Raw genomic sequence first — 26,228 nt, 5'->3', positions numbered from 1 at the left:
GTTGGATGAAGCAGGATTTTGTCTGTCTGTCTGTCTGCAGCAAACATACCACTGCAGGCAAGAAGCAGTGGTCTTTGCAAGTAGCTGGAAAAGATGCCAAGCTTTATGAACAGGAGGTGGGTTGGGAGTGAGTTCTTGTTCTAGCCTCCCCCCGAACCCCTTTTCTGTTTCCCAGATGCTCTGCCGTGCCTCGCCCACCATGCTAAACCGACACCCCTGAAAACCATGACCCTAAACATATCCTTCTGCCACTAAGCTGCTCTCCTTGAGCATTTGATCAGAGTGACTGGCAGGAAGCCAGACTAACGCAGCAGAAAACTCTAAGATAACTCATGCCTGGTAAAAAGCTTGCTCGGCAAACCCGAGTAACCTGAGTTTTGGATTCCAGCATCCATGTCAAAGCGAGGGATGGGAGGGGCCCATGCCTGTAACGCCAGGGAGAAGTGGAGACAGGTGAATCCTGGGGCTCACCAGCCAACCAGTTTAGCCCAAATGGCAACCTCAAAGTTCCACGGAAGACATTTACATACATACATACGTACAAACATACATACAATCAGCACATACACAAATGCATAAAGAAAACGAATTTTCTATTTATCCGGTTGTTCTCAATTGCTCTCTCCTTACCTGAGAAAGGGATAGGTCAGTTATTTTTTTTAGTGAATAGATAATTTTAGACAACTACACATGTGTAAATGTTTCTTTTGTCCTTTTTAAAGCTGGGGGGGGACTGCCCCATTGAACATGTTCTTTAGTGCATATTAACCAGGTATCAAACAAACACGCACACTATCCCAAAAGGTGGAAAACAATATATTAATTTATTTCCAAATACACAAAAACAGAAAACATCATCGAAACCAAAAACAGATACAGTAGGTGAGGGTACCTTCTGAGCTAGCTCACTAGCTAAACTGCTATACATTTCCAATATTAAAGTTATTTATAATAAAGAGGCCACCAGCAATGGGCATGTAAACTTCTACTCCAGAATAAGTTCTCACTTTCCATGAGAGATCCAGTGTAAAACATTTCTCTTCAGGTGCTATCATCATACAACAATTGAAGAGAGACCCGGCTTAGACTTTGCCTTCACCTGGTGCATCCCACCGTTCAACCCTTTGCTACCCGATTTGACCCCATTTTATCTTTCAGTAGGATAAAAAACAAAAAACAAACAAACAAAAAAACAGCTTTACATGAAAGTGATTCCCTTTAAAGATGATTAACATTCAGCAGGTACAATTACAGCACACGAATGAAATTGTGGTAAGTGACATCATTTAAAGCAAGTGTGTGTGTGTTTTTTTTTTCCATTAGAACAAATAAAGATTTATAAACACAACGGGGCTAGTAAAGATAATGACATTTATTAAATTGCACTTATCCATCTTTGTGTGTGTGTTTGGTGGTGGGGTGACCAATGCGACACGTGTGGAGGTTGGCGAGTCACTTTTGGGAGTGGGCTCTCTCCCTCCATCATGTGGGTCCCAGGAATTGAACCCAGTTGTCAGGCTTGGAAGCATGGACCCCCCCCCATGAATCCTGACAGAACTTTTTCTCAATATTAACACTAAGACCATTCTTAAACTCCACCTTCTCTCCACAACTCTAAGGAAATGAGCTGAAAGGAGCTGAAAGGCAACCCAAATCCATAGAATTTGCTTCCTAGCAATCATGAACCGTCCTAAGGCTTGTTACATCATCTGAGTGATGAAGTAACCAGGGGTGGGAAAAGGGGGAGTGGGAACCAAGTTCTGAATAAAATGAGATAAGGAGGAGCTGGAGGGGGCACAGCAGGCTTTAGCTTTTTGTCGTGTCCCCCACCCCCCCGTCCCCGGATGAATCTATTAATAAATTACTGATCACTATGGCCTGATGTAATATATAGCCAGGCTGGGGTATGTGTGAGGTGTAGCCATTCTGTAAGACCCCAGAGCAGGATTTCAAAAGCTGATTCCACTCCCCAAGAGTTCCACCGTGGAGAAAGCATCTGTCTTGTTGCCCTTGTGTGCCGGTGAGCATGTGTCTGGAGGATCACAGACATCCCAGAGGCCTTTGCTGAATGCAGGCTGAACGAATGACCGAGAGAACGAGTGGAAAGGGACACGGGTGTCCACCTACCACTCGGGGCTCTCGTGGGCACCGATCGCTGCGTCCCGGTGTGCTTGAAGCCATGTGCAACAGAAGTGGGTCCCCATCTCTCCTATGGAAACGGAACCCCAGAAGCGAGTCATTCGCAGGTTCCAGACCCACACAATAGCACCTTTCCCGTGGGAAAGAAAGAATTCCTTCATTCCTGTAAGGACGTTTCAGCGTTCTCGGTGGGAGCGAGAACGTTCTGCAACAGGACACGGAAATGCCTGGCATCCCTGAGGTCCTCTTCCTGCAGCCACTTCCTGTCTTAGGGCGCACGCTGTCGATCTCTGGTTACTGGCTCTGTACCGTGCGCAGCGCTTCAGACACGAGTAAACTGAAAATGTCAGTGTTCACAAGACCCGTTTATGATGCTGGAGATGGAGACCAAGTCTGCACAAATGTCAGTCAAATGCACGGACAATGACCTAACTATACAGTTCCTCAGCTCTCCAAGGTCAGTTCGTGATTAAATAGATTGGTGAGTTCCTAGAAGTCTGTCTCTATGCCCGTGTGTGGCTGAGTACATAGTTGCTAGGGAGATGGCATGAAAGCTTCCTTCTCAAATAAACCAAGTTCTGATTTTCTTAAATGGTGTTTCCCACCTTCTCCTAACAGGTGCATTTAACTGTGTAATTAACCACTGGAGTGGACTAGGAAGAAGATGAGCATCGAGTGGCTGCCAGGCATCGGAGCCAGGTGTGGCCGTACACACTTGTAATAACAGTACTCGGGGGGGGGTGGTCAAAGTAATGAGAGTTCAAGGCCATCCTGGGCCACCTGAGAAGAACCAGGTCAGATATACATAGCAAGACCCTACCTACCTTAGAGAGAGAGAGAGAGAGAGAGAGAGAGAGAGAGAGAGAGAGAGAGAAGAAGAGGAAAAGAGGGGAGGGAGACGAAAAGAAACGACATTCAAAAGAAATGGCCGGACTGGCTAAAATGTAAAATGCCAGGACAGCTGTACCCAGCCATATTTTAAGCATAGCTGGGTAGCCACATCCTAAAACCAGTTTTTTGAAGCCTTTAGCATGGCTAAGGCAAGAGTCCTTGGAGAAGAAGGCTCTTCTTAATGCCTTCAATTTCCCTTCAGGCCAGTGCTGCTTCGGATCAAAAATACCAGCTGGGCTGTATGGCAGTTTCGCTCTGATTGAGTGTTCTTTCTCGATGCCTCAGCTCCAGGCATTCCACAGTCAGAGGGTATGTGTTGAGTTCAAATTTGTTAGCAAATAGGCTTTGCGAGTTAATCAGCCACTTTAAGTCTCCGTTTCCATAGATGCAGATGCCATGGACATAGTGACCTGTCGGGGAGAGGGCAGAGGAACAGAACGTCAGGCGTGGTGAACAGGAGACAAGGAAGCCAAGCCAAGTGTGATGAGACACCAGTGAAACATGACTGGGCTTCCCTAGTCTCACAGAGGCTTAAACTGTTTAGGACAAACATGCACTTGAAAAGGAGGAGCATTAACAACACAGGAAAACAGTGCCACAGCCGGGCTCGGTGGCACACACCTGTGATCCCAGCACTCTGGGAGGCAGAGGCAGGCTGATCCCTATGAGTTCAAGGCCAGCCTGGTCTACAAAGTGAGTCCAGGACAGCCAAGAAACCCTGTCTTGCAAACAAAAAAGCACAAAAAGGAATGGGCTGAAGAGATGGCTCAGAGGTTAAGAGCGCCATCCGCTCTTCCAAAGGTCCTGAGTTCAATTCCCAGCAACCACATGGTGGCTCATAACCATCTATAATAAAATCTGTTGCCCTCTTCCGATGTGTACGCATACATGCAGGCAGTGTAAGTAATAATAAATAAATAAATCTAAAATAAACCAAGAAACAAACAGCAACAACAACAAAAGAAAACGGTGCCCTGAAGCCATCCATGCCCGAGCAGATGAGAGTTATAGATAAGTTCTGGAAGCGCAGGGGTGAGAGGTCCTTCCATTTTGTGTTGCCTCTTCTCTGATTTCTTGCAGAAGTCCATGTGTGCATGACCTCCATCTTTGATGTGTCACTCACTAAGCCTCACTAATGTGATATGTGATATGTCACCATGACTCAGACCGAGCTTCTGTATGTAGCTTCAGGCTTCTCTAATAAGGAGCAGATCAGTCTGGCTACTCCTGTTTTCTCTGCACAAGAACCCACTTTACTAAGATTTTAACGGTCCTCATGCCAACAGCATTGGGCAGTGTGGCCTCAGAGCGGGGACACCTTACCATGGCATCCTCCGTGCTTGTCTTTCATATCCATCCACTTCACAGCCCTGAGGTTACCCATCCAGGATGCATTTGGCATGGCGCCAGGGACTCCTGCAACGATGATAAAATGGCAGTAAGAACCGCAAGCTCAACCCACCGCTCTGTCTCCCCGTCTCTCCTTTGTTCTTCAGGCTGTTGTATACCACAGGACAGTTGTTCCCCCCGACAGCAACAGCATTCTCCTCCCAAATGTGACAACCGAGAGACATGCCTGCAGACATTGCCTCATGTCCTATGGGGAAGCAGCACTGGCCTATTTGAGGAACATGGTGGCAAGCCAAGTCAACAGCCTTCATTCACCTCAGTAACTTACATCACGAAAGCGCCCACTTAGCTCTACTGGGCAGTTATACCTTCAAATAATACAAAACTCATGACTGGAAACGGTGGTGGGTTTTACAATCAAAACCTCCAAGACATTTCAAAGAGAGAGAGAGAGAATATGTAGGAATCAATACAAATATGAAAGAGCCATACTCAGCTTTGTGAGAACGGTAGTATTTTTTTTTTGCCATGACAAGTACAATCTATAATTTAATTTATATAGAATGTAACTGAGAGGAAATGATGTTATGCAAATACCTGCACCCAAAATGTAACAGCCCTCTTTTAGGAAATTGCAAGATGATAAAACATACTTTGATAAGAAGGATAATGGTCCTTTTACACACACAAACACAGACACACACACAGACACGCTCCTCTACATTCTAAACCCTGGAACATGTGGATATGCCATGTTGCATGTCAAAGAAGAACGGCAGTAGCAACTTCAGCTGGGCTTCAAACAGGTTATCCTGAATTATTTTCATTGGCACAATCTACTCATAGGAGGCAGTAATGTTACCAGCTTGAGGACCAAGGGCCCAGCAGCGGGAGTCCTGGATAGACTAGACTCAGCCTTTCACTCTAGTGTACCAAATAAAGGTACGATTAGTGGTCAACGGCAGAGAACACAGAGTTCCTATGTATTGGAAAGTACAGAGAAATGGGGCCAAGAACCTTTGGAGTACCGACACGAGCTTTAAGTTTCAAAAGAGGGAGAACTAGAATGGGATGTTGGTGAGAGCCATACAGATTAAGCTAGTCTTTGCCAAAGCCTGCTTTGGTTGATCATTATCTCTCTTTTCGTTGTGCAAGGTGGCTGAAAGAAATGATTGCTTCTGCTTGGGTGTGATTTCAACCACGTGATGAACAGATCTCTGCTGTTCCTAGAACTCAGTGCAGATTCTGGACAGTCGCTACAGACTTCCAGCCACTTTGGGTGGGGGAATGGGGCGGGGCCCTGGAGCAGATGCTGTAAAAGCTGACAACGAGGTGCCTTTTACTTTTCTCTTTAGGCCTTTCAGCCTCCGGTGAGATAGTTTTAGTATCCTTGGAATTTAAACACCCTCCTTAAGTGCAGTAGTAAGCAAAGTTGAAGAGGCAGATGAAAAATGAAGGCGGACAAAGAAGCAAGCCTACTTAGTTACTTAGTTACCCTGTGAGGGGAGTCAGGGATTCTCAGCAAACCAGTGTACAGTAACAGTGGAATGAGGAGGCAAAAAAGTTGATTAGCCATAGCAGTTTGAAGGTAGGGGAAGGAACCCCAGGGAGGAATTCAGGTGCAAAGGCAAGAAAATGAAGGGTGCTTAGAAGCAGATGGGAACGTGGCCCAGACAGTGCTGTAGCCAGCATGTGCTCCTCTGAGAGTTCTTTTCTCTTCCACCCTTCTCCATCCCTTTCTTCCACCCTTCCAACCCTCTAATACTAGACAGGAGAAAAAAAAAAGGATGGGGGAGGGGCGATGTTATCGTTAGACCTTGCTGATTAAGGGTGTCAAGTTTGATCTTCACCATCAGAATATCTAATTACTTCTAGTTTCTTTGTGCACGACTGCTTAACAAACCATGACCAACAGCAGCTAAACACCAACCAGCAAACACCCTATTGCATTTATATATCTTCTGAAAAGTCCCCAGATTTCCAAACATCATACGATCACAGAAACTACCTTTAACTGGCAAAATCATGCCTCTGTTAGAGCACGAGTTAAACCATAGTCAGTTGCTATGGTGTAGTCCCCCTACACCTGGGATTAAACTTGAAAACATATTATTACCATATTGCTGTGTTTCTTTCCTATAGAAACCAAAATTCTCGCTACACGGTGCCTTGATTCTAGCGTTACTTCCACACTCAGAGCAATAAGACAGTCTCTATGTTGTTTATACTCTTGGTTCTGTGGTAATCTTACTGGATGTTTCCGGGCAAAGGCTTGGGCTCTGGCAGCTCCAACAAGCTAGGCCTGTCTACCTGTCCCAAGTATGCCAACCAATGGCTGGGCAAAAGCAGTAATGGAAAGCACTTATTCAGGGTGGCCAACCTTGGGAAGAACAAATCATGGGGTCCCCGACCCAACCTCCAAGCCCATCTTCAGGGTCCTGATGTGAGGTTTAGTTTTGAACAGAAGGCAAGAGATGTACATAATCCATCAGCCTTGGTTATGGTGTGGTCCCACCTACCACTGGCTTCCTGCCCTGTTCTGTGTGGTGATCAGAACTGTGGGAAATCCCTTTCTGGGAGGCAATACCCTCCTCCACGGTACCAGATCCTCAGCCTTCGCCTTCATCTTCGGGGATGTCCTGGGGGATTTTTAATTCTGTGGAAATCACTGATTTACAGTCTGGTGGCTGAAGTGAGGGTCTTTTCCCTGCCAGGACAGTCAGAATGTAATTTATTATAACCTCCAATGGAAAACTGACTACTGAAGAAGATGGCATGTACCAATAAGGGTGGAAGGTGAAACTCTGGACACAAACTTTGAAAGAAATGTAATAGGATTGAGCATTTAAAACTAATTTATCTCATCGTAAAACAAAACACATTAAAAAAAAACGATTAATAAAAGTGTATATTTCAGAAGAAAACAGTCTTGTTCTTTTGACCTGTAGCCACATAATTATGAGCCAATTTAAACCTAGAATTGTAACAAATCTTCCAACTAAAATAAAATGTTGGCACAACCTTTCCTATAAATAGCTGGATCTTCATCCCTTGGGGCTGTAACATGTGAAAACCAACCTTCCTTTCCTCCCTCCCTCCTTTCTTTCTTTCTCTATGTCTCTTTCTTTCTTTTCTGTCTCCCAACAGAAAAAACTTCAGTGGTTCCATCTCCCACTGCTTTGTGTTTAAATACTGTGAAGGTTATTTATTAGAGTGTTTGCCTACCCAAAAAGAAGCGTCCTTGTTTTGCTCTTGACATGTACTCTTAAATAACTTGGATTAAAAAGGAAAATAATTTATAATAAACCTTGCCTGGGGAGTGTGAAAAGCCAGCAGGGAGGGGATTCAATTTATTGTACCCTGTCAAGCTAATCTGTGTGTGATGTTTATGAGTCTATTTAGTTTGAATAACTACACCAGACAACTGAATTAAACATCTTCCTGACAATACAGCTCTTAACCTTTAAGCAAGTACATTTCTGAGAAGACATTTTTCTTTCCTGCTCATCAATATTGATTACACAAAACTGAGAAACACATTCCAGAGATAAGATTAGCACATTTACAATTAATGAGTCCCTACCTTTTGAATAGATACACACACCCATTAATCTCTGGCTAATGGATTCCAAACTCCTATACTTCCTGTCTGAAGACAGGCCTCAAACATGTTTGCTTAAACATTATCTATGGTTCATATCTGTGCATAAAATATGACATTAACAAGGGTCTCCCATAGACTCCTGGGGCACAGAGAGGTCTGGGAAAAATGCGCACAGCTCCTAGCCTATTACTAGACGTTCCAATGTGGTTCTTGGACTGGAACATTGGCACAACCTGGAGACTGTAGACTCTTGGGCCCCACCCAGACTTCCTGAAACAGGACCAGCACCTCCCGAGGATCACAGGATCCTCTGCAAGATCAAGTAAGTGTGAGAAAAGCTGAGAGGCACTGTCAGGAGGCCACAAGAGCACACCGCCCTGTGAAATACTTCCTTATCTCTCTGCATGCTCACTCCTGTTCTTCCTATCCTATCTCACTCAATTTTGTTCCAACGGTCAAACTGCTCCTCTGATATCCTTTGTTTGGTTTAATTAATGTGTCTCCGTTGCTGGGACATATCTGTTTGCTTTTAAATTTTTGGTTGATTTTTCGAGACAGGGTTTCTCTGTGTAGCCTTGGCTGTCCTGGACTCGCTCTTGAAGACCAGGCTGGCCTCAAACTCACAGAGCTCCACCCGCCTCTGCCGGAATTACAGGAATGCGCCACCGAGACCACACGTTTTTAAATCTTTAAATTTTCGTTTTATGTGTATGTGTGTTTGGTGTCCTAGAAGCTGGAAGAGGACATTGGAACCCCTACTGGAGCTCCTGGAGTTGTTAGCTGCCACATAGAGACAGGAACCAAACCCAAGCCCTCTGCTTGCTACTATCAGGCATTTTTTAGTGACGGAGAGTTTCCTCACCAATGAAGTGAGTAAATGAAATCAGTGGCTTCTTAGTTTAGACTGTAAGCTGCCCACGGTGGGGGGAGGGGAGAGGATTTACATCATCTGTCTCCCGCTCACATTCATATAATACAAACAGAAGTTTCATATAACAATACTCGGGCTTCTTGCACGCGTGACATTTGTTTACACTGCCACCTAGTTTCCTTAAAAACAAACAAATAAATGAAAATAGAAATTACTAAAGTATCTTCTGAATACTCCAATGGGAAATAACTGCTACTTTTAAAATAGCTTCAGTTCTGTCTGTAGTTGCTACCACTGTGATCATTACTGTGCTCATTGGTCGGGGGCTAGGAGGGCAGTCACAGTGCCTTTGGGTGCGAGTTTATCTTCCACTCAAAGGGAATCTCAACAAAGGCTCACTTTTCTCATCATTTCCAGGATAAGGCAAAAAGAAGATTGTCAGTGTTATCAGAGAAAACATTTTCACCAAAAATCCAATTCCCTCATCTGCTCTTCATAGGCTTCTGCAAACAGAACATTTGAGATAAAGTTTGTAGGCTAACCTGGAATGCTGTTCTTGGGTCCCGGCCTTTCCCGATCAAATAGCTGTGTTTTTTAAATAAATGAATAGGGTTCTTGGAAATGCAAGCTCTACTTATATGAACTTCATTCCTCATTATCTCCCCAGTCTCTTCATCTGGAGCTGCTGGATTCAAGCTCAGATACACCCTCTTTCACTCACTTATCAGACACACAGGAAATTTAAACCTCAAATATTGAAAGAGATTCCTCACAGTTTAATGATGGTGCTGGACAATAAGAGGTCCTAGAATGAGATCAGCTAGCAAAGTAGGAAAAGCTACCGTGGATACCCCTGCTTTTGGCCATTCAAACAAATTCCTTCAAAATAAGACAAGAAAATAATTTTTGAAAGATACAGATGTATATATATATGAAGCTGCTGACTGTGACATTGTCACGCATACTGGCTGTCACACAATTCTGAAGTCAGGGCTTCAAGTCCGTCTGCTATTAATCGTTGTGTGATTTTAAACAATTAGCTGCTCCCTCGAAGGCAAGGTGTAACAAATCCTGGCAGGATTTTGTCAGCGCAACCATCTCTACCTGGGGATCTATCTCCCCCCTACTTGTTTGGATACTAAAGTCCAAAAGAAAATGGTGTAGGATCTTCCCATAAAACTGGCCTCCGAAGAAGGAGGGCAGTCAGGTTTGTCTTTTTGCTTGTTTGTTTGTTTTGTTTTTTCAGGCAGGGTCTCACTATGCAGCCCTGGCTGTCCTGGAACTCACTCTGTAAAACAGGCTGTTCTCGAACTCCTAGAGATCCGAAACCGGCCATCCTCTTCCACATAGTGATAATAAATCTTCTCTTCCACTATTCCTAGGAGTGCTTAAGTTTCCTTTTCCTTCCTTCTTCATTCAGTCACTACTATTTTTTAGTTGTTTTATTTGTGTGCGTGTGTGCCCATGGCAGCCAGTGGACATCCTGATGTACCACCCTCAGGACTATCACCACTTCCTCTCAAATAAGGTCTCCCATAGGTCTAGGGCTCACCAGATATATGAGGAAGTCTGCCTGGCTGGAGAGACCAGTGTCCTCTGGTCTCTGCCACCCCAGTGCTGAGATTAAAAGCAGGTCCCACTTTGGATGAAGTGATAGATTTGTTTGTTTGTTTTTTGTTTTAAAAGACAGGGTCTGTGTGGCCTGGGTTGTCTTGGAATTTACTATGTCAAACTCAGAGATCCCCTTGCCTCTGCCTCCCGAGTGCTGGGATTGAGGGTGTCTGCCAATATACCAAGGTGTGGCTCCCATGTTGGATTTTGTTTTGTTTTGTTTTTGTTTTTAATGTCAGTTCTAAGGAATAAGGTCAGGGCCTCCTTGCACTTTGCCCGCTGAGCCATCCCTTCCCATCCCTCCTCTACCCCTCTTTTCTAAATGCCAAAATGGTCAGAAGGTGTAGCCTGCACAGAGCTCTGCTATGTGGTTTCCCCCTGAGGTGCTGGAGAATCAACTCAGACCTTCCACTTGCTAGTATCTCCAGCCACATCCCCAGGGTGCTTTGTTTGTTTGTTTTATTTTTTGAGAGGGGATGTGATTACACAGGGTCAAACCCCGTCTAATCACTGATCCAAGTCTCACCATGAAAACCAATCTGGCCTCAACATTGGAAGGACACTCTTGCTCCAGCCTTCCGAGCCCTGGGATCACAGGCATTTGCCATGTCACCTGACCGACTGCGAGTTCTTCATGACCCTCGTACCCTGCCTTCACAGGACAGATAGACACCCTGCAGTATCATCTGCTCAGTCCTCCACAGCACCAAGCACCCAGCCTCAGAGGGAAGAGACATTTTTGTTCTGTTTAGTTACGGTTTGGTGTTTCCGAGACAGGGTTTCTCTGTGTAGCCTTGGCTGTTCTAGACTCACTTTGTAGACCAGGCTGGCCTCGCACTCACAGAGATTTGCCTGCCTCTGCCTCCCTGAGTGCTGGGATTAAAGGTGTGCGACACCACACTGAGCATTTTCATTTTTAATCAAACTTTAGATTTATTTTCAAATAAATAAATCTTTAGGGATTTAAAAAGTAAAGTTCAAAAAGCAGCTGTTTTTCAGTTTACATCCATTTGCTACCCCTAACTTTCACATTTGCTTTGTGAATCTTTTTTTTCCTCTTAAAGTGATTATTCCATGGCTTGTGAAAAATAGAACTCTGATATCAAGGGTGGATTTAAATAATGCATAAAAGTTTAAACAGATCAGGATGAAAATACACACACACACTGCAAAACCTAATAGCCTATAAGTAATAAATTGATAAATATAATCCACCATATTACCAAACTGAAAAAAAAAAAAAAAAAACAAAACACATGATCATCTCATTAGATGCAGGAAAGGCCCTTGACAACATCCAGTACCCCTTTGTGATAAAGGTCCTGGAGAGATTAGAGGTACAAGTACATACCTCAACATTATAAGTACTCCATATCTCGTCAATACCGTTTTTAGCCAGAGCATTAAGACAACTGAAGGAGATCAGGGGGATACAAATTGTAAAGGAAAAAAGCCAAAGTATCTTTTTTTTTTGCAGATGATATGAAATTGTACATAAGCGACCCTGAAAATTCCACTGGGAAACCCTTACAGCTGATATGCACATTGAGCAAAGTAGCTGGATACAAAATTAACTCGTAAAAATCAGTAACCCTCCTATGTACAAGTGACAAACAGACTGAGATAAATCAGAAACAACACCTTTCACATCATCCTCAAATAATCTATCTTGGAGTAACTTTAACTAAGCAAGTAAAAGACTTGAATGATAAAAATTTCAAGTCATCAGTAGTAGGGGCACATTCCTGTAATCCCAGCACTCAGGGAGGCAGAGGCAGGCGGATCTTTGTCAGTTCCAGGTCAGCCTGGTGTACAAAGTAAGTCCAGGCATCTTAAACCAACCCCCCCCCCCCAACAAGCAAGCAAACAAACAAACAAACAAAAAAAGCCCTTCAAGTCACCAACAGAAACTGGAATAAGATAATAGAAGATACAAAGATCCCCCATGCTCATAGATTAACAGAGTAAAAATGACCATTGTACCAAAAGCAATCCATACAAGTCAATGCAATCTTTATCAAAATTCCAACACAATTCTTCACAACCTTGAAAGGACAATTTTCAGCTAATACGGAAGCACAAAAAACACAGGACAGCTCAAACAATCAGAACTGCTGGAGGTATCACCATCCCCAATTTCAAGTTGTACTACAAAGCTATAGTAATAACAACAGCATTGTCTTGGTAGAAAAACAGACATGTTCATTAGCAGAATAAAATTGAAGACCCAGATGTCAATCTAGACACCTTTAGACTCCTGATCTTTGATAAAGAAGCCAGAAATACACAGTGGCAAAAAAGACAGCATCTCCAACAAACTGTGCTGGTCATATAGGAAGTCTATATAGAGAAGAATGCAAACAGATCCATACTTACCACCCTGCACAAAACTCAACCCCAAATGAATCAAAGACGTCAACATAAAACCAGATACACTAAACCTGATAGAGAAAGTGAGGAATGGCTTTGAACTCACTGGCACAGGAAGAGATTTTCTGAACAATATTAGCACAGACACTAAGAGCAACAATTAATAATGGGACTTCGTGAAACTAAAGAGCTTCTGCATGGCAAAGAACACTGTCATTCTGACAATGTGGCAGCCTACAGAATGGGACAAGAGTCTGACCAGCATTTGATAGAGGGCTAATATCCAAATCCAAGAACTCAAGAAAGTAGGTATCTAGAAAAAACCCAATTAAAAATGGGATACAGATCCAAACAGAATTCTCAAGTGAGAAAAATCAAATGGCTGAGAAACACACACTTGAAATGTTTAACATCCTTAGCCATCAGGGAAATGCAAATCAAAATGACTCTGAGATTTCTTCTTAGACCTGCTAGAATGGCTAAAATAAAAAACACAAGTGACAGCTCATGCTGGTGAGGATGTGGAGCAAGGGGAACACTCCTCCATTGCTGGTGGGAGTGCAAACTTGTACAGCCACTATGGAAATCAGTGTGGCGGTTCCTCAGAAAGTTGGGAATTGATCTACAAAACCCTGCTTTACCCGATTTGGGCATAAAACCAAAGGATGCTTCATTCTATCAGAGAGACACTTGCTCAACCATGTTCATTGTTGCTCTACTCATAATAGCTTGAAATTGGAAACAACCTTGATGTCCCTCCACAGGCTAGAGGTATCCCATCCTCAGAAAATATCCCACCCTCAGAAAGAGAAATATGATATCTATACATTTATATGTGGATATTATCTATTAAGTCAGTGATAACTAAACTACAATCAGTAAAGCCACAGAGGGTAGGTTTAGAGTAAAGGACTAGAGGGAACAGACAGATCTCCTTAGGAAAGGGAAATAGACTAGATATGGAATGGGAGGATCAAATGGGAATCAGGAGGGGAGAGGGGGATGCTGGCAGGAATATGGAGAAAGACCCAAAATTAAAGAACATTTGAGAGGTAATATGGGAAACCTAATCTGGTAGAAACCTCCTAATATATATGATGTACATAAGGTGGTTTAAATGAAATAGCCAAATAAAGGGTGAGACAGAGTCCCAACTGGCCATCTCTTGTCAACAAATAAAGCTTCTAGTACTGAGACTGGGTTTCAGTTGAGTTGCTGTGTAAAGCTGTCCCATGGAACTCTCCAAACAACCCAGGGTGTTGCCAAGACTACTGGTTCCTCTCCACAAACTGGCAGCAAGGCTCAACTGCTTTGAAGACGGAGATGTTGAGCCAGTGCCTACATAGAGCCTTTACCTCTATGTTTCGGGGTCTTGGTACAGGAAGATGCTCTGCATGCCACCAAAAGAGAAATGTAAACACCAAGCCAAGCACAAAACCTTCTACAATGGTGTTCTGCCTGCCAGATATGGTAAGGCAATGGTGGCAAAGCTTGTGGGAGCAACCAAAAAATACTTGATTTCACTTAAGACTTGTTCCATGAGATGGAATACTTCTTATGTAACGAAGAACCTGAGACTGGTTACCCCAGGGACCTAAGGTGAAACAAAAATAATATTGGTTTAAAAAAAGAAAATGTAGTGATAAAATGACCTCCAATGACATTCTGTTATTCTCATAGATCTGTGTATTCAGTCCTCATCAGAGAAGCTTCTTTCTGCAGCAGACGGGAGTAAATACAGAGACCCACAGCCAGACACTACGGAGAAAATGAGAGTCCGTGGAACACTGGGCCCTAAACTGGACGTCTCCGTCAAATCCCTCCCCTTAGAGCTCAGAAATCCTACAGAAGTGAGAAGAGTGTAAGAGCCAAAGGGGACGGCGAACCCAAGAAAACAAGGTCTTCTAAATCAGCATGAGCAAAGTTCGTATGGACTCACAGAGACTGCAGAAGCTAGCACAGTGCCTGCACTGGTCTACACCAGGTCCTCTGGACATATGCTATGCCTCCCAGTTTAGTGTTTTCATGGGATTTCTGAGTGGCTGAATGAGTGGGTCTCTGATTCTTGTGTCTCTGATTTTCTTGGGCTCTTTTTCTTCCATTGGTTTGTCTTGTCCAACTTCTATGTGATCTTTTTTTTTTATCTTATTATATTTTTAAAAAAAATGAATGAATGAAAACCTAGCCACTAGAGTAAAGGCTAACAACTGAATTGTCACCTAGACTGCTGGGAGAAGGAAAACCAGTTTTATCCAATGAATGACACTGGTTACATCAATATGAGGACAGGCCTCAGGTTCATGAGTAGCTGATCAATATGTAATAGACTTTACAGGTTTTTTTTTTTTTTAATATGCTTTTATTTGGTTACAGCTTGGCAGTTTGGGGGGGGGAGGAAAAGTTGTTTTATTTTGTTTTCTTGGTTTGGGGGGCTCTTCTTGTTGTATTGAGTTTTTCTTTTTTGAGAAAAAGTTAAAGTTGGGTGGGTTAGGGAAGAGAGAGGATGTGGAAGAACTTGGGGAAGAGAAAGAATATGATCAAAATATATCTATAGTTAATTTTTATTTTAAATAATTAAAAAATAAAAAAAACAACAACAGACAAAATATGCATAAGTGAGAATCAATACAAATATTTAGGTAGGAAGGAAAATTACTACTGCTAGAAATAGGGTCAAAACTTAAAATGAAAGGTGGGACACTTCCTGGGGAATTCTGAGTCCTGAGTCCAAGTTTCTTTCCTGGAAAATCAACAGGCACTTTCGGGAAGTCATCGTCTCCCGTCTTAGTCTTCAGCCCCTATGACAAGTTCCACAGACTGGGTGACCAGAATAGAAATTTACCCCTCAAGCTCTTAACCTCTGAGCCATCTCTCCAGCCTGCAGCTCTTGTCTTTGGCTACAGTTTGAGTGTTTATATAGAGCTTGGGTCTGGTGTTTTTCAGTCCCTGTGGTAGTTAGTCGGTTTTAAAAGCGCAGTGTTGATTTACCTCATTCAGCAGGGTTCTGCTTTCCTGAAGTCACCAGGACAGCCTGCCTGGCGCTGTTTGTGTCACTGCCTGGGGTAAAGCTCTTAGTGACATTGCCAGATTTTCTTTAACTTAAAAAAAAAAATTTTTTTTTTTTTAAATTTCATTTGCACTGGTGTTTTGTCTGCATGTCTGTCTGTTGTGAGGGTGTTGGGTCCTCCGGAACTGGAGCTGCAGACAGTTTATGACCTGCCATGTGGGTGCTGGGAACTGAACCCGGATCCTCTGGAAGAGCAGAGAGTGTTCTTGCCCGCTGGGCCATCTCTCCAGCAACCCCTCTCCCCCCGCCGCCGGCCCCATGCCTGTTAGCAGATTTTTATTTTGCTCTACACACAGTGCCATTTTCACCTTCAAAGCAAGACACCAGGCAACACTTGGTTGGCTGCCATTCAAGAATTCAGCTACGACTTACAACCACTGCCCCTGAATCCATGTACAGACAGTCAAACAAGAACTCGCACACACAGGAGGGCCGTCTAATTTTAACCCTGATTTTCGGTCCAGCCCCGGTCAAAAGTTGTTGAAGGTCAGCGGCGAACTTCGTTTGTTGCTGCACAAACTGGGATTTATATATAGATCTTTAGTTCTGGGAACTAAATCTCCGTCTATAACAAGCCTAGCCTTTTCTGCAAAACAGCAGTACAGTTCTATTTGTAGTGTTCTCTGCACTAACTTAAAAAGAGAAGAAACATGAGATCGAGGTCTTGCCCCAGGCCTGGCTATGTGGGTGTCCTTCCCTATGTCCAGTCTGCAGGAAGCATGCAGCAATGAAGAAATGTATGCCGGTAGCTCCCCCGCCCCCCAACATCCATTCAGCCCAAACATTTGGATGGAAAGCACTAGGCTTCAATTAGAAGCTATACAACAAGGAGGCCGGAGAGATGGCTCAGCAGTTCAAAGAGCAGGGTTCAGTTCCCAGCACCCACACGATGACTTACAATCACCTGTGACTCCAGCCCTGGGGGACCCCAAGCCCAACTCTAGCCTCTGAGGGCTCTGCACCATGGTACAAAGAAATCTTACACAAAACAAAAATGAGTGAATTTTAAGAGAAGTCATACAGCAACCTAAGACCAGACATGTAATATTTGGGGTCCGAAAGTCATTACAGTGGGGAGCGACTGGAAGGGAACCCTCAAGGGCACCGGAAGTACTGAGAATGTGCTCGGGCGTGTGGGCTACACAGATAAGGAGCAGCGTGAAACCTCAGTGAGCTGAGGTTGGGGGTGTAGCTCAGTTGAGAGCTTGCAAGCTTAGTGTGCATGAAGCCCTAGGTGCTGCCCCCAGCATTGCATTAAAGCGGGTGTGGCAGGCAGTTCAGCAGTCATGCCTGTCCAGCACTTCTGTGGTAGGTGGCTCTGTAGTTCAAGACTATCCTTGGCTACCCAACCAGCCAGAGCTGTGAGACGCAGCCTCAAACCCAGAAACAGAAAATGTAGCGATCTGTTCAACTCTGATGTGTACAGCTTCTACATGTAAGACTTTAACAGGACCCCAGGCCTTAGCACAACTGACTCCATGATGGAAGTACCATTCAGGCCATAAAAGTCAGCATGTAGACAGCCTCACCTGCCCAAACAAAACCAAAGACCTAATCCATTGAAGACCACAGTTCTGGGAAAGTCCCTAAGGTACTAACCTTGCTTTGGCTCCTGTAGTTCTGCTTCTGGTTAACTGGTCTTTCACAGGCTAATAAAGACTGTCATTGCGCTTGAACTCACTGAGCAGTCTTCTGTGGTGGATACACCACAACAACACTACAGTAAGAAGCTGCTGAGGGTCAGGAATCTAACCGTCATTATATAAGTTTATAAAATAAACTGTGAGCCTTCACAGAAATGTTCACTTGGTCCTTCTCTTTGCTCCCTTCTCTACTGGCCAGGGCCTTATGCGGCCTTACATCATACTTATCATGCTGGAGGTTTGGGCTGCAGTTACTCCAGCTCTGAGCAACAGCTATCGCCAACTCAAGAGCAACCACTAAGACATTCAACTTATAGGAAAAGAACAACAATAACAAAACTCAAAGCCACCTCTAAGTTTTGATAAGAATCCATACTGAGGTGCTGATTACCATACCGGTGTATCTTGAGTGGTCTGGTTGGTTGAAAAAATTGCACGATGGGGGATTTTAGAATAGCCATGTGTCTGGAATCAGTGTAGGACACAATTTTTGTTATTCTTCCTTAATTTCACGGGCTTCCTATTGATTATGAAGTGCCGGCACTAAAAAAAAAAAAAAAAAAGCACACCAGCCTTAACAACTGGATAAACTGTTTTACCTAATTACCCTAAATGGTTAAACCAAGGTCTTCCACGGCCTGCAGGCATTCCACCACTGGGCTACATCCTCAGCCTTCACATTTTCAAACGAGATACCAAACCGCTCCATCATTTATAGAGAAGACATGGAGGAAGTAGCCCAAATGAAACAAATACTTAGCAGATATTAAAGCTGCCAGAGAGGCTGCTGGAAATCATACTCGCCAACAAATATTCAAAGGGAACTTTTTTTTTTCTTTTCAAGGAGAAGTGAGCCTAGCGGTGATGGCACACGTCTTCAATCCCAGCACTAGGGAGGCAGAGACAGGCAGATCCTGGAGTTAAGGTCAGCCTGATCTACAGAATGAGCTCCAGGACAGCAAGGGCTACACAGAAAAAAACCTGGTCTCAAGACAATCAAATAAACAAAATGAAACAAAACTAAAGGAAATGAAACAAAAACCGAAAAGTGATGAGTAAGAAGCTGTTTTTCCAGGTTGGCTACATTTCCTGTGGTTGTTACCGCTGTTTGTTTCCTTGAGACAATGTCTCACTACGTGGCTGGCCTTGAAGGAGTCCACAAACTTCCTGTTTCTGCGTGGCAAGCGCAAGAAGTACAGATGTGTAACCGCAAGACCGACCTCTTTGATTTCCTGTTCTACAACATTCCGGAAAGGGTAAAACCATTGCTGTATCTTCCACAGGACCTGATTTGGTTCCCGGCACCCATATCTGAAGCTCACAGTGTTCAAGGGATCTAAGGGATCCAAGCAGTCTAGTCTCCGAGGGTGCCTGTACGTGTGCACATATCTATATGCGCGTATAATTTAATAAACATAACTCTTACAAAAAATAAAAAAAAAAGGGGCAGCTGGGAAGGTCTGAGATGATAAAAGCCTTAATGACAGCTCGAGTCAGGTTCCCACTGCCCTGGAACTTCCAACAGTCTTAGGAAATCAGTACTGTATGAGTAAACAGAAGGCCACGTGGGATGGGTTAATTGTTAGGCCTGAACCTCTTTTGAGATCACCCAGTCCAATCTGTTCCTTTATAAAGCAGGAAACTGAATCCCAAGAAGGTTCCGTGAAATACCCAGGAGCAAACAGTAAGCAAAGAGGTTAGGTCTTGAACCATAAATTTATAGCATGAGTAACGAGGTTACTGACCTGCCTCTACTTTTTATGGTGCTGGGGACGGAGCCCTGGGCCTTGAGCATGCCTGACAAGAACTCTACCATGAGAACAACATCCCCAGCTCTCATTAGCTCCTTTTTCACCGTATAGTGTCTGGCCTTTGAAAACATATGTTTTTTAAAATTCAATTCATGTAAACATATTTTTTAAGTCGCAACACTCATGGTTTATAAGCGGTCAAAGATGGAGGCTACAGGGCTGGCTGAGTTGGTTGCTCACTGCAGAAGCAACATTCAGGTCCCCGGCATCCATGCAAAAACTCGGGCACCATGGCGGCCGCCTGCAATGGCGGTTGCCTACAATGATGGTTGCCTTATGCTGACAAGAAGCTCGGAGGATCCCTGGAGCTCCCGGGCCACTTAGTCTTGGTTAGCTCCAGGTTCCGTGGAAATCCCTGCCTGAAAAAACAAGGTGGAGCCAGGAGTGGTGGCGCACACCTTTAGCCCCAGCAGTTGGGAGGCAGAGGGAGGTGGATCTCTGTTAGTTCGAGGCCACCTTGGTCTACAGAGTGAGTACTGGACAGCCAAGGCTACACAGAAAAACCTTGTCTGGAAAAAAACAAAACAAAACTTAAAGGTGGAATATCAACTCAAGAGTACCTGTGGTCGCCTGCACAGATCAAACCAGTCAAAATTCCAACATGGCTGAGGGTAGGACTCCCCAGGTCCCACGCCTCCAGCTGTTTGCAATTGCTGGCTGCTGAGAGAAAGTCAGTTTTCTCTGCTGGGTTTCCCATGCTCCAGTGGACGCCCTCATACCCATTCACATGTGTTCAGCACTAACTGGACTCAGTGGGTACACTAGCTGTTTTTTCTTTTTTTGATCAACTTCATACAAGCTACTGTTGTCCATGAAGAGGAACCTCAATAGAGAAAACGCCTCCTCTGTCAGGGTACCTGTAGGACAGTCTGTAGGGCATTTTCTTGATTAATGATTGATGTGGGAGGGCCCAGCTCACCAGGGGTAATGCTACTCCTGGGCAGGTAGTCCTGGGGTGCCGAAGAAAGAGGGCTGAGCAAGCCGTGGGGAGCAAGCCAGTAAGAACCATTCCTTCACGATCTCTGCTTGATCTTCTGCCTCCATGTTCCTGGTTTGGCTTCCCCTGCCGATGCACCAAAACCTGCCAAGCAAACGCTTTCCTCCTCAAGTCGCTTTTGGTCATGGTGTTTCATCACAGCAATAGAAACACTAAGACAGAAGATGACAGTGATGATGATGCTAATGGTGATGATGAAAAGGACCTGAAGTGGAGAGTGATACTGAGTTGGAAGGAGGAAGTGTAGTGCATTAGATCAAAGTATATTGTATATACCTGAATGAAATTTGCAAAGAATAAATAAAAATATTATTTTTAAAAGTACAGTGAAAGAGACAGAGTAAGGCACCAGACACTCAATATCGACATGGTTTTCACACATACGTACACACATGTGGAACCACACCAGTGCACACAGAGAAACATGTGCACGCACATATCCACACACGTCAAAGACATGCTGGGTAAGAGATGTAGCTGAGTGATCACATGCACAGGCTGGTGGTTCAACTGCCAGCCCTGCAAAATAAGAAAAACAGACAAAGAAAAGGAACGAAGGGAGGGAGGGTGAGACACAGAGAGAGACAGAGACATGGGTTGCGGGGTAGAGAGGGAAGGTGGGTCGGTCAAGCTGCTGCTCCAATCCTGACTTTCTTTGGGGGTCTCTTACAGCCAGCTGGCAATCCTCCCAGTCTTTCTACAAGTATCTGTAAAAAGATATAGGACTACACACCTCCGGTGCTTTCTCAGCATCCCAGATACACTTTATAGAGGTGAAGATGGATTCAAACAATTCCCATCCTTTAACAAAATCTAAAATACCCTCTAAGCTTCCTTTTCCTTCCTCCTCCACCCCAGGGTGGTCTTTAGCTCACGAGCCTCTTCTGGCCTCCTGAGCGTTGAGATGGTAGCCTCGGGCACCATTCCTGGTTCCAAACTGTTTCTTATGTCTGCACCAGTTGCATAATTTGTCCAGTGTCAGGCAAGCTGTTTGAAGTGGCAAGGCTGGGACTCCAAAGGCTTTCCCTACTCCAAAGTCCGTATTCTTTCCTCCACACCCACTGGAGGACTGAGAGACCTCACGAAAAACACTGAATCTTGGTAACAGGGCCTCTCACTCACAGAACACTTTCCATAATCATTCCATACGGGTTTGTGCCAGCCACATCCTGCCCATTTTGAGTGTTCTGAGTCCCCAAAATTAACATGAACGTCACCTGACCTTATTGTGAAAATATATGCGTGTCATAGTACATGCGACAATTTATAAGAAAACGTAACATATATGACGAATCTGTGAGTTGACTATGATTTTCACAAATGAGTAACATTCTCTTTTTAAGGAAGTATTCCACAGGTTTTTTTTTTTTTTAATTCCATCATAACAACTGGTCAAAAAGTACAAATATTTTCGCCAACTTAAATATTTAGGGAATATATCGATCAGACTGAATCTTGTCTTTTTTCTTTTTTTAAATTTGAATCTGCAGGCACAGCTTTTTATGAATCAGGAGTACCAGAATTCTGATTAAGATTCCCAGTCTCTCGGCAGCTACCTTCTTATCCTGGTGTTTGGAAAAAGGGTGGGGCTAAAGGCCATCGTGGTGTGTAGGGGCATGTTTTACGCTTCTTTATATTGAATATTGTACTTCTACTAAAAAATATAACTGGTAAGCTTACAGCCATGAAACACACACAGAATCACTGCTCCTCAGCTGTCCACTTAATGGGATCTATAATGACCTGGGAGACGGCCCCACTGGGCTGGGATCCTGAACTATATAAAAAGGAGAAAGTGACAACATATTGAGTGACCCAGAAAGACAAATATTGAAAGTTCTCTCTCCCCAGAAGCTCTTAGCTTCAAATCTTCAGGTGTGAGTACACGTGGCCTGTGGAAAGTAAAAGGTAGAACACTGCTGGGGTAGGGGAATTGGGGAACAAGAGAGAGGGGGACAGCAGGGTACAAGCAGCCTGATCAGGGAAGTGGAAAAGGAAGGTTCCTTAGGGAGAAGGAGGGAGATAAACACAGAAGAAGGTGGGACGAGGGTAAAGGGCAATCTCGGGATACAAGTGATCTGATGGGGAAAATAGGAGGTCTCTTTAGGAGACAAGGAGGGAGGGAGGTAATAAAAATAAGGATATCCGGAAGGACCACAAGGGAATCACACTATTAATTATTTACAAATAGCAATAACAAAAACAAACAAACCAACCAACCCCAAACAAACCAAAGTGTTCCCTCCAAAAGACAAAGACCACAGACAAAAAAAATCCAATACAAGACAAGAGGCTCTCTCTTTTGAGCTGTTGACCAGGGCTGGGCAAGAGACTCCCCAAACATAGGCCCTATTGCTGCTGCCTTGAGGTGGAAGATAAGACCCTACTGCTGAAGACACTGTGCACTTCCGATGCAGAGCCCGAAGGCCCCAGAGCTTGAACTGACCTGAATGCCTCTTCCCTGAGGACTAGCTTTCACGGTCTCCAGAAGGCACAGAGCAAACCTTCAAAGGAAGGAGGCAACCAAGAGTTCTGCTCAGCTCTCACACCTCTGAGGCTCATCAATGACTAGCGTGACAAGATGAGCCAAAGAGTGCAGAAGGACTTGGCGGAAACCAGCAGCTCTCTAATTGGACTTAAGACCTAGTCAACAAAAGGAAGAAGCCAGGCCTAGCACCCGGGATCCCAGCCAACTACTCAGTGTTAGAGGAGAAGAATCTACAGCCTTCACTAATCTATTAATCCAGAATAATCCCTCACAGCAATCTATAAACATTTGTCCTTACACACACAGAAAAGTGCATTCTCCAAGCCTCAACAAGGAAACATTTTTTTTGTGTGTGCGTGCAACAGACAGAAAACTACAGAAAACAAGCAAACAAACAAACAAAAAAAAACAATACAGAAACCCACAACCAATCAAAGTACAGAGTTGGGACCCCAGTCCCAATGCATACACCTATAATACTTGCCAAAGGCTTGGGGGGGTGGGGGTGGGGATGGGGCGCTGTGAATGAGGGAACAAAGACTGTATGAGTCAGAGGATCAGAAAGTTTGCTTTGAGATTATGTCTCCTACACGCGTGAAGTCTCCCCAGCATGACTACCCAAACAAGGGTGATACGAATGGACATGCCAAACTGCATGGAGGTGGGGAGCCCCTGAGGACTTAACCATACACAAAGGACTACAGGCAACTGAGTAAAGCTGAGAGCTGAAGAGGTGGTCCTCTCCAGGAAAGAGCACACCAACTGATTGCTCAGTGCCAAAGGTCAGCCCTGAAAACACACCCATAACATTACACGGACTATATATGGGTGCACACGCATGTGCACACGCATGCACACACATACAAATGCCCAAGAAATAACAGTGAAAAAAAGAGGCCATGAATTTGACAGTAGGAATACAGGGAGGGACGCAGAGAAGGGAAACAGAAAGAAGAAATGTTGTTATATTACAGCCTCAAAACTCAAAGTAAATAAACGCAAGGTGAGCTGAGCAGAAGCCTTCCTTTGCTCTCTGCTCCCTGACTGTGGAGCAATGTCAGCTGCCTGCCTGTTTCCACTACTGTGGTTTTCCCACCGTGGAGGACCAGAGCCTCCAACTGTGAGCCGAAATGGGCTCGGGGATGCTTCCAAGACCAGGCTGTGCCCTCCTGCACGTAACTGTCACGCTCTAAGCAAACAAGTTCTCGCTGAGACAAAAGAAAATAAAGCCACCAGTTAACCCCAGTTCCTGCTCCTTTTAGCTGGTACCATCGCTGAAGGGACCCCAAGATACTGTTGCCGATCTTTGTGCTGTTGTGGACACACTGTTCTGGTGACTTAACAGAGGCTGTGTGGTTTGGACTCAGCAGGGCTTTCAGGAGTCTTAGAAGTTCACATCAGTAACATTCAAGGAAGTCAAAACAATCGAAAGAATTTGCTTGAATCTTTGGTCTGTTTCTCTTTGGAGATAACTACAGCTAGTTTTACATGGGTAAGCCAGCCATGGAATATACATCCTTTGGTAGTGAAAACAGACTAAAATTGATGATTTTTTTTAAAAAAAAAAAAACATCTTCAGGGTCTTCACAATATAGGGATCTAAGACCATTTTCAGGCTTTCTTTATCTTCATGCTACTCAGTAGATACTTTACGCCCACTGGTAGTTCTTTAAAAAGGTTTTTTTTAAGACACTCATTTATTTCTGTTGCGAGTGGGTATGTGTGTGGTTGCTGCTCTCTGGCTATTGAGGGCATAGGCAGTCAGACGACAGTTTTCAGGAGCTGGTTCTCTCCTTAACGGTGTGGCTCCCAGGATCGAACTCAGGAAGTCAGGCAAGGTCCCGCTGCTGACGGAGGCAAGACTAAAACTCACCATCCTATTCATAAACCACCCCGGTATTTCCTCAAGATTGGTACTTTCCAGACATCAGCCACTTGTACATGCCTGTCACAGAACTAGCTACATGCAGTCTTACCTACCTTTTCCTTAGCCGACTAATCTCTTGGGGGGCAAATGAAATCTGCTGCAAATCTAAATGTACCAGTATCTGCGAAGGATGGTCTAGCCCAACCACTCTCAACGTGTCCCAGAAGAAGAATTCCACGGCACTCAACTGGAAATGTACATATCCGGAGACTGCCGAAGCAGGAACCCAGAATCTGTTGTACTGGCTCTGTGGGGGTTCAGAGGCGGGCTGAGCTCTGGCAACCACTGGACTGTATGCACTTCTTGGTAACTGAGGGTTGTGACCCCATCACCACAGAGGAATGGCCCTAAGGCTCAACACAGTCTTAGGCTGGTGTCACCCTTTTAGCAAACATTGGGAAGAAGGATTTATAACATGTTTTTCTGGTTCCAACATCCTCTTTTCCCTACTTTGCTGGAAGAAAAAAAAAATGTTTTCTCTAGTGTCACAATTCAAAGAAATCCTGAGGTAAGTTACACAACATATGTTAATAGGTCACGAACTATTTTTATTGCATTTATTTATTATGTGTGTGTGGGCATGAGCGCACATGTGCAAACATGTCACAGTTCCCACATGGAGGACAGAGGATGGCATTGAGGTTCTCACGTCATGTGTCCTGGGGATGGTATTCAGGTCAACAGTCTTGGCAGCAAGTGCCTTTACCCTGTGAACCATCTCGCTGGACCCTTAATTATTAATTTAACACATATATTTTTACCCATATCTTTATAAATCTGCCACAGAACTTCCAAAGTTTTTTCTATATATTTACATATTTTTAACATTTTTATTTTTAGTTACAATGCCAAAGAACAGATAACAGAATAAAGACAAATAGTAGAATGCCAAATAAATAAATATGGAAATGTCTTTATGCTTTTTCTTACTTTGCTCCCTACCCCTTCACTCTACCCTTGGTGGTCCCTTGCCTTCCCTCAAATTGTCCCTCCTCTTATTTTCATGTCACATGTACTCTATTACCCTCTCTTGTCCAATAATAATGTAACTGTACTTAATAAAATAGATATATTTTAATCCAGTTTTTGAAGGGCAAGCTAGGTTTTACTAAGAAGTAGCAATGGAGAGAAGCGACTCCTGAAAATTGTTCCTATGGCAAGGAGGGAGGGGTTCCCCAAAATGGATTGCCTCCAATTTATGTTTGAGACCAGATGTTAATACTCACCTTGAATTCTTGATCCTCTTCCTCCCGAATCTCAAGATTAAGGATGTGTTAATCATGCTCTCTCCCCTCTTCTCTCACTTAGGCCTCTTAGAATATCCTACATGCATATCTATACAAACATGCGCACATACAAATTTAAATATAGATTCTGCATCTGACAGAAAAACACACCAAAATTTTTTTTGTAATATCACTTGAATGCAAAGAAGAGTGGAAAGACATGCTGTGATGTT

General features: G+C 44.0%; 1 protein-coding gene across 4 annotated transcripts in view; it reads right to left on the bottom strand.

Annotated features, from left to right (window-relative positions):
• Positions 1–800: 800 nt before the first annotated feature.
• The window catches only part of Gcnt2 (glucosaminyl (N-acetyl) transferase 2 (I blood group)), a 92,937-nt gene continuing 67,509 nt past the window's right edge, over positions 801–26,228 (bottom strand). For all 4 annotated transcript variants that reach the window (XM_021647287.2, XM_021647288.2, XM_060372980.1 and 1 more), the window contains 2 exons: positions 4,354–4,446; positions 801–3,440 (listed from right to left, as the gene is read on the bottom strand). In XM_021647287.2, the coding sequence (XP_021502962.1) occupies positions 3,250–3,440; positions 4,354–4,446 (284 nt within the window). In that variant the 3' untranslated portion in view covers positions 801–3,249. The remainder of the gene's footprint in view (positions 3,441–4,353; positions 4,447–26,228) is intronic.

The sequence above is a fragment of the Meriones unguiculatus genome, chromosome 19 (assembly GCF_030254825.1).
Source record: "Meriones unguiculatus strain TT.TT164.6M chromosome 19, Bangor_MerUng_6.1, whole genome shotgun sequence".
Taxonomy (NCBI): domain Eukaryota; kingdom Metazoa; phylum Chordata; class Mammalia; order Rodentia; family Muridae; genus Meriones; species Meriones unguiculatus.
Note: the sequence above shows the minus strand (reverse complement) of the source record. Positions and strands in the feature narration are given on the sequence as shown.